The 17,449-nt window shown below is 38.9% G+C and overlaps 1 protein-coding gene across 2 annotated transcripts in view; it reads left to right on the top strand.

Moving 5' to 3' along the window:
• Positions 1 to 212: 212 nt before the first annotated feature.
• Positions 213 to 17,449, top strand: part of NOC3L (NOC3 like DNA replication regulator) — a 52,145-nt gene continuing 34,908 nt past the window's right edge. For both annotated transcript variants that reach the window (XM_049646420.1, XM_049646421.1), the window contains exons 1-10: positions 213 to 354; positions 1,077 to 1,284; positions 4,828 to 4,960; positions 5,732 to 5,889; positions 6,501 to 6,554; positions 8,515 to 8,645; positions 10,460 to 10,621; positions 10,803 to 10,896; positions 14,413 to 14,588; positions 14,978 to 15,106. In XM_049646420.1, coding sequence (XP_049502377.1) covers positions 346 to 354; positions 1,077 to 1,284; positions 4,828 to 4,960; positions 5,732 to 5,889; positions 6,501 to 6,554; positions 8,515 to 8,645; positions 10,460 to 10,621; positions 10,803 to 10,896; positions 14,413 to 14,588; positions 14,978 to 15,106 — 1,254 coding nt within the window. In that variant the 5' untranslated portion in view covers positions 213 to 345. The remainder of the gene's footprint in view (positions 355 to 1,076; positions 1,285 to 4,827; positions 4,961 to 5,731; positions 5,890 to 6,500; positions 6,555 to 8,514; positions 8,646 to 10,459; positions 10,622 to 10,802; positions 10,897 to 14,412; positions 14,589 to 14,977; positions 15,107 to 17,449) is intronic.

Below are 17,449 nucleotides of genomic sequence, written 5' to 3'. Positions count from 1 at the left end.
CTCCAAGACCGTAAAGGAAATCGGACGAGAGGATAAGAATCACAGACTTTGCGAAGTTCCCCCGGGGCCACCCGCCTTCTGCCAGGGCGTCGCTCAGGGACACTACGCGTTCACGTGCGCTCTCGCCGGCGCGCCACCTACCCGGCGCCGCGAGAGGGCGCGCGGCTGAAGCTGGGTGCGGAAGTCCTGCCCCCATTTCCGGAGGCGGAGGATGGGGAGGAGCCAGCGGTAGCTTCCGCCTTGCGCAGTGTCCGGATTTGGGCACGTGTGTTACCTCCTCGGGTTTTGTGGATTACCTTTATTCCCGGTGAAACTGCAGGGCCGGAACTCCCTTCATATTTAAGGATGAAGGCGGTGAGTGTCCTGAGAAGCCAGGTCTCCGCGGTTTAGGGCCCTTTTGGCTGACAATCTCTGCGTGATGTAGTTTTGGCGCGGGTTTTTGTTTTTCTGTTGGGGGCGGTGGCCTAGATTCGGGGCTCCCTTCTGGTTCTGTGTGCTGTCCCGGCCCTTAGATGTGGTGCTTCCTTCATTGCCCACTGTGCGCGTGGTTGGCTTCAGGGGGCCGCGATGAGACAGACACGGAGTCTTAAACGTTTCTGTAGGGTGTCGGACATTAAAGGGTTCTTCGAGACTATCTTTCGAATCCCTTATTTTACGGTTGAGAAACAGGGTTCTGCTCTCAGTGAGTTTATAATGTGTGTTATGGGACTCGACATGAGTCCCATTTTTTCTCCTAAAGGGTAAGGAGTTAGGAAAGTAAGTAATTTGCCCCGGTTCTTAGAGAAAATGAGGGGTTGCCAGCAAATGTTGGAATCCAAAGACCCGGATTCTGTTTTTTCCTTTTTAGTTTAGGGGTCTTTGACAAGTCATATAATCTCAGCCTTAGCTTCTTAATCAGTAATATGAAGGTAACAGCAATCACTCCCTAACTAGGCTTTTGAAGGGGATACATATGTTGGAGAACTTTGCAAAGAGTAAACCGATCTATGAATGTTACTTATTTTAAAGATAACATTTTGCTGTGAGTATGCAATTTAAATTTCTGGGTGTGCAGTACTCCTGTTACTGTTTTCTAGAGAAGAAATAAAAAGCAGATCCCAAGCTTTCGGAAGTTGCTGAAAACTAGTAAAGTGAAACTTGAAAACAAGCTAAAAAATAAGCAATTTAAACAACAAAGCACTCTCAAGAAGTACCGAAAAGAACAGAGGAAACTAAGGCAAGCTGTAAAAGATGCTGTGTCTAAGAAACCGATTCCACTGGAAGACCCAAGGGAAAAACAACCAGGTAATTGTGAAAGCATTCATGTACTGTAGTTTCCATTGAGTTTTTCTTTTTTTTTTTTTTTTTCAATGTTTTTTATTTATTTTTGGGACAGAGAGAGACAGAGCATGAACGGGGGAGGGGCAGAGAGAGAGGGAGACACAGAATCGGAAACAGGCTCCAGGCTCCGAGCCATCAGTCCAGAGCCGACGCGGGGCTCGAACTCACAGACCGCGAGATCGTGACCTGGCTGAAGTCGGACGCTTAACCGACTGCGCCACCCAGGCGCCCCTCTTTTTTTTTTAATTAAAAAAATTTTGTTTAATGTTGGTTATATATTTTGGGAGAGAGAGAAAGAGAGCACAAATGGGGAAGGGGCAGAGAGCCGAGACAGTCTGAAGTAGGTTCCAGGCTCTGAGCTGTCAGCACAGAGCTGGTTGGGGGCCCAAACCTACTAGCTGTGAGATCTTGACCTGAGCCAAAGTCGGATGCTCAACTGACCGAACCATTCAGGCATCCCACTATTGATTTTTTCTAAAATGTTCTTCATAGAGGCACCTGGGTGGCTCGGTTGGTTAGGCGACCGCCTATGGCTCAGGTCATGATCTCGCAGTTTGTAGGTTCAAGCCCCGCGTCGGGCTCTGTGCTGACAGCTCAGAGCCTGGAGCCTGCTTCGGATTCTGTGTCTCCCCCTTTGTCTACCCCTCCCCTGCTCACTCTCTGTCTCTCTCTGTGTTTCAATAATAAATGAACATTAAAAAAAACAAAAACAAAAACAAAATGTTTTTCATGAAACAACATTGCTTTCTAGTAATCGCTGTTGTTTTCAGATCTTCCTAAGAGTAGGTAAGGATAGTGGTCCTATATGCTTTATCAGTCCATTTGAGAAAGTGTTTCAATATAGTATTCATTGTGAGAAGGAGATAGTCTCCGCTTTTAGTTTGTTTAGAAAGGAGATCAAGAAGACTTGGGGAAAACAAGCAGATTAGCTGTGTAAATAAATGTTGGGGAGTGTGCCAGTGCTGCCACTTTCCCATTCACTGGCAGTTAGCTAAGGTAAGAACATAGCTTTCTCTGGAGCATTCTTCACAGTGTTGCCAAAGTTCACTTAGTTTTCTAAACTTCTGACTTTCTTTTCATTTGGAAACTTGGAGTGAAATTGAGCTGTAACTGACAGGGTTATTCTTTTGTAAAATTATCCAAGAACTGCAAGTACTCAAAACAGGTAAGGAACATGGCCATTTTGAGTCAGACCAGTTGTTCTACAATGTTACTGGTACTTTCAGGGTATTCATATTTGAGTGTATCCGACTAGTCAGTCTTCCCATGTACATCTACATCTCATTCTCTTAATCCTGACCTATTTAGTTTGATCTTTTGGCTACATATTATTGTGATGTATAAAAGGTCATTGGGCTGGAAGTCAGGAAACTTGGGTTTCTCTCTCTCTTTTTTTTTAATGATTTTTTTTTTTTTTTAATTTTTTTTTTCAACGTTTTTTATTTATTTTTGAGACAGAGAGAGACAGAGCATGAACGGGGGAGGGGCAGAGAGAGAGGGAGACACAGAATCGGAAACAGGCTCCAGGCTCCGAGCCATCAGCCCAGAGCCTGACGCGGGGCTCGAACTCACGGACCGTGAGATCGTGACCTGGCTGAAGTCGGACGCTTAACCGACTGCGCCACCCAGGCGCCCCTTAATGATTTTATTTTTAAGTAATCTCTATACCCAACGTAGGGCTTGAACTCAAAACCCCAAAATCAAGAGTCACATGCTCCCCTGACTGAGCCAGCCAGGTGCCCCTTGGGTTTTCTTAATTTTGTTACTAGGAAAGTGGCCTAAGTTAGTCACTTAATCTCCAGGTACTTCATCTGTTTAAAAAAAAAAAAAAAAAAGCAATGGTTGAGTTAGATGCTTTTTAGGATCTCTTCTATAAATTTCAGTAGAATTTAAAAAATGTGTTAATAATTACATATAAAAAGCAAAATATTCATTTTTACATGTTGAGCATCTAAATGAAGTCTGTCAGGCAGTTGGGTATAAGAGTATAAGGTTCATGTGAAATATCTGGGCTAGAGAGAATAGCTTTGGCAATTATCTGCATATAGATGGTAATTGAAGACTTAGACTTGGGTAAAATCACTGTGAAGACTGTGTAGACTGAGAATAAGAAAACCAAGAAAGAATTTTAAGGAACCCCGGCATTTAAGAAATGGGTGGAGGGGAGGGGTGCCTGCGTGGCTCAGTTGGTTACGCATCTGCTCAGGTCATGATGTCATGGTTCGGGAGTTGGAGCCTCCTGTCTGGCTCTGTGCTGACAGCTCGGAGCCTAGAGCCTGCTTCAGATTGTGTGTCTCCCTCTCTCTTTGCCCCTCCCCCGCTCACACTCCATCTCTCTCTCTCAAAAATAAATAAACATTAAAAAAAAAAAAAAGAAATGGGTGGAGGAATATGTAATGAGATTTGAGGAGGAGCCAGAGAATTAGGAAGAAAACCAGAACTGTATAGTGTCTTAGAAATCAGAAGAAGAGTGTTTCAAGAAAGAAGGAAGGTCTTTATGTCCAACATGAAATACTCTACAAAATAGTTAATGTTGAAAAACAAGGTGAAAAGTAATGTGTATTGATGTTTTCACTTAATTGTAATTATAGGCTATCACCACATGTATGAGATGCTTATACCATTTGAATAAAAAGGAGAAAAGTATATATTTATAAACTCATATTCACTATGACAGAATAAGATTTTAAGAAAATAAGTGGATTTTCCTTTGACCAATAGTCTTCCTGTTAGGAATCAACCTATGATTATATTTGAAAAAAATTGCCAAGAATATATTTCCAAGCATGCTCGTTGCAACATTATTAGTAACAGCAAACAAAGAAATAAAAATGCCCCCATGATCAAAAATTGAAAATAAAATGTTCTCCCACAGGGAATTGTTAAATAACGTAGATGTTGTTTACCTATGGTGAAATACTATACAGGTGTTAAGACAGACAGTTTTATCTGTATGATCCACATAATCTACGTAACGAAGTAAAATTGACAAATTGCCCACTGGAGCATGACTTCACCCATCTTAAAATGCTGATATAAAGAAGTTAACAGATTAGAGAATTTGAAGGGCTAAGGGGGAGAGGGCTTCAATGACAGAATAAGGCAGGAGAAAACAAGAAGGTGTGGGATGTGGCCTGTGGAGGGGGTGACTGAAGTGGAATGGAAATGAAAGTCATTGGGAATCAGAAGGAGGGAAACGGCTAAATTACTGGTTCTCCCATGCTCTGAAAGACATTGCAGAATGTGTGGAGGCATTTTAATTTTTGGTTATTACAGTGACCTGGGAAGGCTCCTGGCATTTAGATTTCAGGGATTGGAGATGCTAGGATTTTGCCTAGCTCAGGACTGTAAAACAAAGAACTGTCCTGTCCACTGTGTCATTAGTGCTTCCATTTAGAAACACTGGGCAAAGGTACTAGAAAAGCCTAAACTTTTCCTCTTGTTGACACAAAAACACAGAGTTCTGTGCTTCTAATAGTTGTTTCTGATTTTGTTGTATTGGAACAGGTAAAAGGATTGAGAGGGAAGAGGAGGAAGAAGAGGAAGCCCTTCCTTTAGATATGATGGATGAAGATGACTTACAGTTAATGAGAGACTTAGGACAAAGAGCATCTTTTCTAACAAGAGATCTTTCTTCTAGGTAATACTTCATTTAGATTATAATCATTCATGTCCTTTTAGTGTTAAAAACTTGGTTCTGGATTTTACGTAGGTGTTTAGTACAAGATGTTCAGCTCAGAACACAGTATTTGCAAAAAGTAAACCTTGTGACTTGGTTTATTTCCTAAATTAAGGAAGTTCATGAATAAAACAAACTGGCCTTATTTAGTGTATATCTTTATTTCTTTTTAGTCTGGATAGTGAAGTAGAGTGCACTGGGGAAGAATGCAGCTCTGTGTTTGGGGAATTGGCAGAACAGTCCTGAGTTCTTAATCCTTGTTGCCCTGTTAGGTAGGTATTATTCCCATTTACAGAGGAAACTGATGCTTCCTGCAATCATAAGCAGTGGATCTGAAATTTAAACTTAGATCTTTCTAACTCTTCTAAGTCCATGTTATGGTCTGAAGGTTTTTGGGAAAGTAAAATAGCACGATCCCACCCTTGGCTCTGTGGAATAGTCTTCAAAAAGAATCTGCTGTAACCCACTCGTTGGCATCTGAAGGGAAAATTAGATCCAGTCATAGTTTGAGTCTCTGTGGTACGGTGCTATACTATACAATAGTACTATGCTATACAATACAGTACTATACAATTCATTTATTCATTTTCTATTTGAGTGCCTGCTGTGTGCCTGGTCTAGGTGCTAATATCTGTATACCTATTGGAGGTTTGGCTAGTAGTGTATTTTTCTGTACTTCTCTACTGGTCTCTAGGTTCCATTTGTACATGGAATTTTCTTTTTTCCCTGCAGTGAACCTGTTCATGTCAAGAAACGAAAGCATGAGCGTATTATAGAAAAATATGAAAAAATACCAAGAACTCTGCAAACTGCACCGGAGAAGGAACTGATTCACTTGCTTCCTATCAAGGATAAAAGTGGTATAATCCCACAGACCAGGGAGAAGCCAGGTGAATCTGATTAGCCAGTAGATTAGTAAAAATTATAGCTCCTTACTAATATTAACACATTTTTTTTTTCTACTCAAGACTTAATTTTCTTTTTACTTTCACCCATACCTACAAAATAGGGGTAGCTGCAATTAGTCACAGAGCAAGCTTGAGGATTTTGGCCAGAAATACAGATGATTATCTCAGATGATGTCTGTTGTACCATGAGTATAGCTGAAGCTACTGTATTGAGGTGATTTTCTTTTCAGAGTTTTTTTCACCAAATACTATTGTTTCTAAAATTAGAGCACATAATAGTCATCCTTTTTTAGCCTTTTTTTTTTTTTTAACCTGTATCTTTTTTTTCTTACGAAATAAAACATAGGAAAGTCTAGAAATCAAAGTTGCAAAGTCATGTGGTTTATCACAAAAACACGCCCATATAACTACCATCCAGGCAAGAAATAAATGCTGCCAGCACCCAGAAACTTTCTTTGTGCTCCCCTAAATCACTAGTTGTTCCCTCCTCACGAAAGTAACTACTTTCCAGAGTTTTATGGTAATCTCTTTCCTTTGTAGTTTTATCGCTGAAGTAAATTGTCACATTTTTAATGCACGTATTTTCCATGTAGTTACTGACAATAACCAAGATGAAGAGGATGAAGAAGAGTTGGAACTTGAGGAAGGTAATGATGTGTCTTTATAATTACTAAATTGTTAATTGAGAATTACAGTTTTTTGCTTAATAGTAAATATGACTCAATTTTAGAAAAAGTCTGGAACTGTGCATTTTAGAGTACTGGTCATTTCAAAGTCATTTTGAGCATTTTCCCACTTGTTGAAAGTCTCACCTTGTGGAATTTGATTCTTTGTTGCTCTTTATTGTGGAAAATTTTATGCAGTTATGTTTGTAATGTCTGGGCATGCATGAAGAGTCTCTTAAGTGATTACTGTTTGAATCCTTTTTAATTTCAAGTGAAAGACCTGCCTATAAATAATTATGAACTTTTAGCTTTAAATTAAAAATGATTCTGTGGTATGAAACCATTTCACTTCTTTATTAGAGCAATTATCCTTATATATGTCGGCTTTAGACCTTTGAATGTGGGTTTCTAACAGCTAAGACCATTGCAATCAAAGTTAAACTGAAAGAACATATTTTATTGTTTGAAATTCTCTGTTTAGAATTTGTGATAGAACAAGCTGGTTAAATTTTACCTTTGCTTAGCAAACCTCACGTATAGTGTAAAGGAGATAACAGGTCAACTGTTTAACTGTTTTCAGTCACTCTTCCTAGGGTTACAGATTATGCTTGTGTGTTTGTTCAATCTAGTTCCCTAGGAATTTCTTTTCTAAAAGTGGACATATTTTCTGTAGTGCAGAGGACTGTATAGAGTTGAAAACAAGGCTGTACTTTTCTAAATTTTATTTTTTTTAATTAATATTTTCTTTAGAGAGAGTACAAGCATGGGAGAGGGACAGAGGGAGAGAGAAAGAGAGTCTTAAGCAGGCTCCATGCTCAGTGCAGAGTGCAGCATGGGGCTCGATCCCATGACCCTGGAATCATGACCTGAGCTGAAATCAAGAGTTGGATGCCCAACTGACTGAGCCACCTAGGTGCCCTTCTGTATTTTTTTGAAAACTAAATCAGATTTCTTTTTCCTTCAGTTAATAGGAATTATGCATAGTAGTTAAGAATATAGGCTCTCATGGGGCGCCTGGGTGGCTCAGTCAGTTAGGGTCTGACTTCTGTCCAGGTCACGATCTCATGGCTCTGGGCTGACAGCTTGGAGCCTGCTTCATATTCTGTGTCTCCATCTCTCTCTCTCTCTCTCTCTCTCTCTCTCTCTCTCTTTTTCTTTCTCTTCCCCCCTCCCCCCACTCACTCATGCTCTATCTCTCCTTCAAAAAAAAATGGGGCGGTTGGGTGGCTCTGTTGGTTGAGCATCCGATTTTGGCTCAGGTCATGATCTCACGATTCATGGGTTCGAGCCCTGCATCAGGCTTTGTGCTGACAGCTCAGAACCTGGAGCCTTCCTTCTTCAGATTCTGTGTCTCCCTCTCTCTCTGCCCCTCCCCTGATCGTACTCTCTCTCTCAAAAATAAATAAACATAAAAAAAATAATAAATTAAAAAAAAAAAGAATATGGGCTCTCTAGTCAGACCACCGGGTTTGAATTCCATTTCTGCCAGGTTTATGAGTATAAGCAAATTACTGTCCCTTTGCCTCATTTTCTGTGTACAGAATGGGTATGATGATTGTACCTGCCTCATAAACTTTTTTTAAAGTTTATTTATTTATTTTGAGAGAGAGCGTATGTGGATAAGGGGCAGAGAGAGAGGGAGAGAGAGAGAGTTCCAGGCAGTCTCTGCAGTGCAGAGCCAGACACGAGGCTCAGACTCACAAACCATGAGATAATGACCTGAGTCGAAACCAAGAGTTGGTCGCTTAACTGACTGAGCCGCCCTGGCGCCCCGCCTCATAGTATTTTTGAGAGGATATGTAGTAATCTTGGCCCATGGCAAGTGTCCAATAAAAGTTATCGTTATTATTGTGTATTACTATAAGAAAATTACTCTGTTGATGAACTTTCTTGGTACTTGTAAATAAAGAAATGTTTAAGAGGGAAGCCTAATTTGTTTCAGAGATCATTGAAGACCCCATTCGAGAACTGACATTAGAAGAACATTTAATTGAGAGAAGGAAGAAACTACAGGAGAAGAAAATGCATATTGCAGCCTTGGCGTCTGCCATATTATCAGACCCAGAAAGTAATGTAAGTAGTGTTCATTTCTTTGGGCTTTTCATGTTAGATATGTTGTAAATATCCAATATCTTAAGATCCCTTTATTACCTGTAAGCACACACAAGAAGGGAAAGCATTAAAACACCGTGACTACTGTGGTGCCTGCTTGGCTCAGTCAGTTAAGCATCCGACTTTGGCTCAGGACATGATCTCACGGTCTGTGCCGACAGCTCAGAGCCTGGAGCCTGCTTCAGATTCTGTGTTTCCCTCTCTTTCTGCCCCTGCCTCGCTCATGATTTGTCTCATTGTCTGTCTCTCTCAAAAATAAACATAAAAACAAGAAACACCACGGGGACTGAGGTGTAGAATAAGAGTAGGCAGAACTTTAGACTAATCCTACATCTGAACCTAATTTTTTCTGTAATCTTAGAAAAGCCACAAACTCTCTGAGTCTTATTTTCCTCCTCTCTAAATGAAGATACGGGGCTTAATATTGTAACTCTTAAAGTGGTACGTGTAAAAATTAATTGGATGAGGGAGAAGGAACCTACTTGCAAATTTGTTTGACTGATTGGTAGAACTTGTAATAAGGAACATGCCTCACAAAAGTCAGGGAGATTAGTTCAGGAGTACTTGAAGTGGAAAATATTTTAGGTGAAATAGACCAGAGAGTTACAATGAATTATCAGTGGGCCATGGGAACAGTGGTGATGATGGTCATAGTTATAACATATGGACTCAAGAAACCTTGAGTACTGTTAGACTTTGGGTAAATCCTTTTACCCAAGACTCGTTTTCTTCATCTCTAAAAAGAAGATGGTACCTATTTTAAAACTTTGTTGTGAGGATGAAATAATCAAATATACATGAAGTCATGTAAAGTGGTACTATTATTCTTGTTATATTGGAGTCCCCAGCATCCTACTGTGAATTTGTTTATTGAACAATAAAGTAGATTATTTCCATTTGTAGCAAAAAATCTTCCATCTGGTTACATTTTGGAGTAGTACTTGTTTTTCTTTAAAAAAGTTGGGGGAAGACCTGGAGCAGAAATGGGGATGGAAATTTGGAATTTTTCTCACCTGCATGCTCTCATTTCATCATTATAAAACCATAAAGACAAGAACTGTTGATCTTATTTTACAGCTGAAAAATTGCATCTTAAAAAATTCAAGTGATTTGTTACAATTTTAAGAGGCGCTGGATTGGAACCTGGGTCTTCCAGGTCTGGAGCCCCACGCTCACACAAGTTAGGGATAGCAAATAGGTAGTAGCATATGTATCCTACTCCCTGCTGTGGCAGTCATTGCTAACCAAACAATGCTGCTTGTCAAGGTATCCAGCAGGCAATAGTAGTTTAGCAAAGCAAGCACATTCATTGAAACCAAGTCTTTACTTCTGTATTACTTCATACAAATGATTTTTGAAAGGGTCTTGTTGAAGCTGAAGTTAATGTGGACACATTATCTTTAATTCCTGATTAATTTGTGTAGATGTGATTAATATATTTGGTGTGTAACATTTTAATTTATTTCAAAAAGTGTTTTTAGGGAAACAGGACATACGCTTTAAGAAAACCCAATGAAAGAATTTCAAAGAATAGGTAAATTAATAAATATAAACTGTTTTTTAAGTCTGTCTCTTCTAACTACTTAACAAAAGTATGGTTAGCTTTAGTGATTTATCTTTTGGTAATGTGAACAGTATCTGGAGTTGTGTATGGCTTGACTAGACCCCGTGAGTCATTGTGTGGATTCCACTTGTGCCATATGTGAGGCTGTTGTCTTTTGTTCATAATTGTTTTGCTATGGTTACTCTGACCTTATAAGTTATTTCTTTAACAGATTAAAAAATTGAAAGAATTACGTTCCATGCTGATGGAACAGGATCCTGATGTGGCTGTTACTGTTCGAAAATTGGTGATAGTTTCCCTGATGGAGTTATTTAAAGATATTACTCCTTCATATAAAATACGACCCCTCACAGAGGCAGAGAAATCTACCAAGGTAATGCTGGATACAATTACTGCACAAAATAAGCTGGACATTTTGGGGAGCTGGAGATGGGAGAAATTGTTTGTTTTGTTTTTATAGGACTGGGTACATACCAGGCATTCACGTTTTGTGCTAACTTAAGGATTTTAATATCTTGATTTTAAAAAATGATTGGTCTTTTTGGTCTTTTCAGATTCGCAAAGAAACCCAAAAGTTAAGAGAATTTGAAGAAGGCCTGGTTAGCCAATATAAATTTTATTTGGAAAATCTGGAGCAAATGATTAAAGGTATGTTAATTTTATTTTTTAATTTTTAAAATTACATTCCAGTTAGCATATAGTGCAACAGCGATTTCAGGAGTAGATTCCTTAATGCCCCTTACCCATTTAGCCCATCCCGCCTCCCACAACCCCTCCAGTAACCCTCAGTTCTCCATATTTATAAGTCTCTTCTGTTTTGTCCCTCTCCCTGTTTTTATGTCATTTTTGTTTCCCTTATGTTCATCTGTTTTGTCTCTTAAAGTCCTCGTATGAGTGAAGTCATATGATTTTTGTCTAATTTCACTTAGCATAATACCCTCCAGTGCCATCCACGTAGTTGCAAATGGCAAGATTTCATTCTTTTTGATTGCCGAGTAGTACTCCATTGTGTGGATGGATGGATAGATAGATAGATAGATAGATAGATATGCCACATCTTCTTTATCCATTCATCCATCAACGGACATTTGGGCTCTTTCCATACTTTGGCTATTGTCGATAGTGCTGCTATAAACATGGGGGTGCATGTGTCCCTTCAAAACAGCACACCTGCATCCCTTGGATAGATGCCTAGTAGTGCAGTTGCTGGGTCATAGGGTAGTTCTATTTTTAGTTTTTTGAGGAACCTCCATACTGTTTTCCAGAGTGGCTGCACCAGCTTGCATTCCCAAAACGTATTTTTAAAGTATGTAACATACTAAGCTTTGTTCAGGAAGGTGAGTTCTATATTCTGTGCTCTGTGGTGAGAGTCACTATAGTGTATTGTCAAGAGCGGAGTCTAGAGTCTGATTTCTTGGGTTCAAATCCAGGCTCACCACTTGTTACCCATGTCATGGGCAGATCACTTAATCTCTCTGTGCTTCTGTTTTTCTGTTTATAAAATGGGAATAATAGTACTTCATAGGGTTGTTGTGAGAAGTAATTTATTACTAAAAGGTGCTTCGAGCTGTGCCTGGCCTGTAAAGGCACTGTATTTGATCAGCTATTAGCGTTATTGTTGCTGCAGTCCTTTCCCTAGAGTGTTACAGGTTTTTTTGAATTTGCGAATGGTTGGAATTTATTCTGCTGGCTTTATTTGGAGAGGGTAGTTAGGGGAGAAGGGTGACTTGGAAGTGGATGAAATTAGTGCCTTGAAAATGGACTTAGAGGTCAGTCATACTGGATGATAAACTCTTCCCTCAAACCCTTATTCTCTTTCTCTTCAGAAAAGGAAGGGCATAGGAAAAATTGGAGCATGAATGGAGAAGGAATTCAGTTGCCTAGGCCAGGTGCTTTCACTTGACTCATTTGGGCTCCTTCGCTCAGTGCTGGGCCTACAGATCACCCCGATGCTGTCTCAGCTGGAATGGGACTACTGAATCCTGTTGGCCCAGTAAGGGCAGGAGGGAGTATAGTGGAAGTAGGGGTGGGTGCCATAGATGTTGGTTCTATGCTCTGGCAGCCCAGCTGGAGCCTGCTTAATAGCAAATATTGTAAGGCCTGGGAACTTTATGTAGACCAGCATTGTCCAGTGGAAATGAGACACCTATGTCATTTAAAAAAATGTGTAACCACACTTAAAAATAAAAGCAGTATGTAACCACACTAAAAAAAAAAAAAAAAAAAAAGTAATAAGCTATACTATGTGTATATACAAATTATTTGAACGTGTAATCAATTCAAAAAATTTTTTTGTGAAGATTATTTGAGAGAGAGCACATGTACGCATGAGTGGGAGAGGGGCAGAGAGAAGGTGAGAGAGAGAATCCCAAGGTGCTGATAGGTGCTGTCAGCACAGAGGGTCTCGAACTCATGAACTGTGAGATCATGACCTGAGCCAAAACCAAGAGTTGGTTGCTTAACTGACTAAGCCACTCAGGCGTCCCAACATGTAATAAATTTAAAAAATCAGTAAGGTATCTTAATTCTTTTTTTGGAACTAAGTTCAAAATCTGGTGCATATCTCACACAGCACATCTGAATTTGGACTGGCCACATTTCACGTACTCAATTGTCAGATGTGGCTAGTGGCCTCTGTATTGCATCATGCAGGTCTGGGCCTTTTCTGAGTAGCTTGAACCATTATGAAGTCCTGTTTTTTAAAAAATTTATTTATTTTTGAGAGAGAGAGCGAGCACAAGTGGGGGAGGGACAGAGAGAGAGGGAGACACAGAATCCAAAGCAGGCTCGGGGCTCCAGGCTCTGAGCAGTTAACACAGGGCCCGATGTAAGGCTTGAACCCATGAACTACGAGATCCTGAACTGAGCTGAAGTCGGACACTCAACTGACTGAGCCACCCAGGCGCCCCTATGAAGTCATCTTTTTATGTTAAAAAAAAACCATGGTAAAATAGGTATTGTGTGGTGGCATTAAGTAAATCCACAGTGTTGTACAACCATCACCACTATCCATCTCCAGAACTTTTCCATCTTCCCCAACTGAAATTTTGTAACTATTAAATGTTAACTACCCATGTCCTCTTGCCTCCAGCCTGTGGCAGCCACCATTCTACTTCCTAATTTGAATTTAATGTGGATTTGACTTCTCTAGGAACCTCATAAATGAAATTATACAGTATTTGCCCTTTTGTGACGGGCTTATTTCACTTAGCATAATGTCTTCAAGATTTTTGTAGCATATGTCAAAATTTCCTCTCTTTTTAAGACTGAATAATATTGCGTTGTATATATATCTTTACCACATTTTGTTTATTCCTCCATTCATTATGAAGTCTCATCAGCTTTAAGTAAATAGAAGATACGGTTCTTAGGAATACGGCCTGTTTAAGGAAAACTCGTATATGTGAGAAGCAAGTTTAAAACAAAGGCACTATCATCCACACTGTCTTTCTTATCTCTGGTTGTATATGATGTAGAGGGAAGTGTTGAACCTACTCTAGAAAAACCAGCATATTTTTATTTTCAAGATGCTATGTTACAGTAGCAGGCAGAGTGTGTATGTAGAAACTTCTAGAAAAGAGGTACTGTGAATCATTGGCTATTTTGAAGGAAAATTTAAATCTCTTCTGGCCCTCCTGGGTAAAGATATCACAGCATCAGCAAGAAGTCAGGAGAAACGATGTGTTGGATTCTCAGAATTTTTGGAACATGGAAGTGATTGGGGCTCAGAATCTGGAACTTGCTCATATTAATATGGCAATAAAATTGCCAGTTAATAGATGACTAGGATTTGAACCCAGGCTTCTTGACTTGTAGTCTAGTGTTTTGGGGGAAGTCCGGTAGAGCCCATCCCAAGGATTCTTTTAAGGCATTCAGTTCCCTGTCTTCCCCTACCCCCTTTATTCCTGAGGTCTTTTTTCCCTAATGATACATCTTTTAATATGTATGGAAAGCCAAGGTTCTTAACATTATGTTAGAGTCAGACCATGGATGATGGCAGATAAATTTTAATGGTAACATTTTTACTCGTGTCTCAGACACAATTCATTTAAGAATTTGTCCAGTGTATTGAGTTGTTGTGTTATTGCATATTACTGTAAAAGAAAGCTAATTAGTTGAAGTTTAAATCAATGAGTGAAGTAACTACATTTATCTTTTGATCAGATTGGAAGCAAAGGAAACTGAAGAAAAGTAATGTAGTTTCCTTAAAGGCATACAAAGGACTGGCAGAAGTGGCTGTGAAGAGCCTGTGCGAGCTGTTGGTGGCGCTGTCTCATTTCAACTTTCACAACAACATCATTGTACTGATTGTCCCTCTCATGAATGACGTGTCAAAATCGGTGGGTTGCTTTAAGTGATTGTTGTTGTCGGCTTTATGATTATTATTCTTTTTTCTCTTTCAGAATTCTTTTGGAGTTATGATTTATTGCTAACATAGGGTCACTTTGTTAAACACTGTGTCTAAAAATTCTTTGAACAGAAATATAGTGTGGTGGTTCTGAGCAGGAGGCTGGTCTGCCCTCTGGGGATCATTAGGCTGCGTCTGCTCACAGTTTGTCACAACTGCCTGCCGTGGCTACTGCTGGCATCTAGCAGGTCAGGGCTGGGGCACTTCTAAACAACCCACAATGCACAGGACAGCCCCCCACAGTGAAGAATCGTCCGGCCTAAAGTGTCAGTGGTGCCAAAGTTGAGAAACGCTGGCTGAGTGTAACATTTTATTTTTCAGATATCTGAAATGTGTTGTGAGGCAGTAAAGAAACTGTTTAAACAAGATAAATTAGGCCAAGCTTCCCTTGGTGTAATTAAAGTGATTTCTGGTTTTGTGAAGGGCAGAAATTATGAAGTTAGACCAGAGGTAAGCCTTTCTTTTCTTTGCATTTTGTTTTTAAATTACAACAGTTAATGAAGAATTTTATTCTTTGTAGAAGTGTATACAGTAGAAAACTCACCAGTTACTAGGTGTAACTACTCTTAACAATTTAGTATGTATTCTTCTAGATGTTTTTCTATATAGATATAAACATATCTACTTGTTTATATGTATTTTTGCCATCCATGGAAGAACATTCTCGATCCCAAGATTATAGATTCTGTCCGTCCAGGAGAGTGTTAATTTTTATATTTAAACATTTAATCCATCTGACATCTTTATGTGTGTGGATGGTATGATTGCAGATCTGATACGTATATACTTCTTGAAATGGATAACCAGTTATTCCAGTACCACTTCCCTTTTGCTACTGATATAAATGCTGCGTTTATTTTACATTAAATCTCTACACAAAATTTTATTTCTCAACTTTCTGTTCTGTTGATTCAGTAAATCCCCTACATGTAACATACTGCTTTTAGTAACCGGAGCTTTATGTTTATCGTATATAGTATACAGTTCATCTGTAGGATGGTACTGATCAAAACGGGCATTACTGATAAAAGGCACGGACCTTCTTTTTTTCCTCCAGAATATTTTAAATTACTTTTATGTGTTATTTTAAATGGAATTTAGAATGAAGGTTGTTTTTTTTTTTTTTTTTTTTTTTGCTTCCTTTTCCTGAAATAGTCTACACAGAATCTGATTGGAACTGATTCAAAGTGTAGATTAGTTTGGGAGAATTAAAATAGTTAAAGAATCAGTTTTTTTTTTCTATTTACGAATATGTATCTTGCCATTTATTTAAGGCTTCTTTCATGTCCTTAACTGAAATTTTATAGTTGTCTTCATTTGGGTCTTAGATATTTTTATTAACTTCATTTTTAGTCCTATAGTTTTGATTGTTAAACTGATGTTTTCTAGAACTGTTTTATTCCCTAATTTTAAGTCTTTCTTTGCTGTCTAATCCCTTTCATTTCTCAGAGCTGATAATTTTAGTTGGACAGCTAAAATAAATATTGGGCTTAAATAAATACTCAGAACTGTAGAGTGATCAGATACTAAGACTTGAACATGAAACTTGCCCATAGGGAAACACTTCCACTTTAGTGATGCTGTAATATAAACCACATCCTTTAATTTGTTGGGTGTTTGTTTTTGTTTTTTGTATTTTTTTGTATATATTTAGGTTGTATGATGTGATTTTTTTTTTTTTTTTTAAGATTACACGACATGATTTAGTATACTATGTGTTGTGAAATGATTACCACAGTCGAGTTAATTAACACATCTGTAGTCTCTTAATCTTTTTTTGTGAGGAGAATACTAAAGATTTACTCTTAGTAAATTTCAAATTATACAATCTTATTAACTATAATTACTGTGCTGTAAATTAGATCCTCAGAGCTTACTCATAACTGAAAGTTTGTATCCTTTGACATTTCCTCATTTCCCCCGTTTCCTGGCAACAGCTGTTTTTAGTACGCATTGGACTTTTTTTAGATTCCACATATAAGTAAGAGCATACAGTATTTGTTTTACCATGTCTGGCTTAATTCCCTTAGTGTGATGTCCTCTGGGTTCATCCCTGTGGTGACAACTGTCAGGATCCTTTTTAGTGGATGAGTAACGTTTTATTGTATGTATATGGCACAGTTTCTATATTCATTGATCTGTTAGTGGACATATAGGCTGTTTCCATATCTTCGCTGCACGTTGTGAGTAATGCTGCAGTGAACATGGGGGTGCAGATATCTCTTTGAGATACTGATTTCATTTCCTTTGGATATGTCCCCAGAAGTGGGATTGCTGGATCATATGATAATTCTGTTTTAATTTTTTGAGGAGTTTCCATGCTGTTCTCCATGGCTGTACCAATTTGCTTCCTGTCAGTAGTATACCAGGGTTTCCTTTTCTTCATGTCCTAATACTTGTTTTCTCTTATCTTTTTTTTTTTTAAGTTTATTTAAGTAATCTCTACACCTAATGTGGGGCTCAAACTTGACCCCGAGATCCAGAGGTGCATGTTCCTCTGAATGAGCCAGCCAGGTGCCCCTATTAGCTTTTTGATAATAGCCATTGTAACTGGTGTGAGGTGATATTTCATTGTGGTTTTGGATTGCGATGATTAGTGCTGTTGACCACCTTTTCATATGTCTGCTGGGCATTTGTTGTATGTCTTCTTTGGAAACTGGTCTTTTGCCTATTGTTTAACTCGGGTATTTGTTTTTTGCTGTTGAGTTGTAGGAGTTTCTTGTATATTTTGGATATTAACTCCTTGTTAGATATGTGGCTTACAGATATTTTCCCCCATTCAGTAGGTTGCCT

Source organism: Panthera uncia, chromosome D2, assembly GCF_023721935.1.
Source record: "Panthera uncia isolate 11264 chromosome D2, Puncia_PCG_1.0, whole genome shotgun sequence".
Lineage (NCBI taxonomy): Eukaryota > Metazoa > Chordata > Mammalia > Carnivora > Felidae > Panthera > Panthera uncia.
The sequence above is the reverse complement of the archived record's forward strand: the minus strand, read 5'-3'. Positions and strand labels throughout refer to the sequence as shown.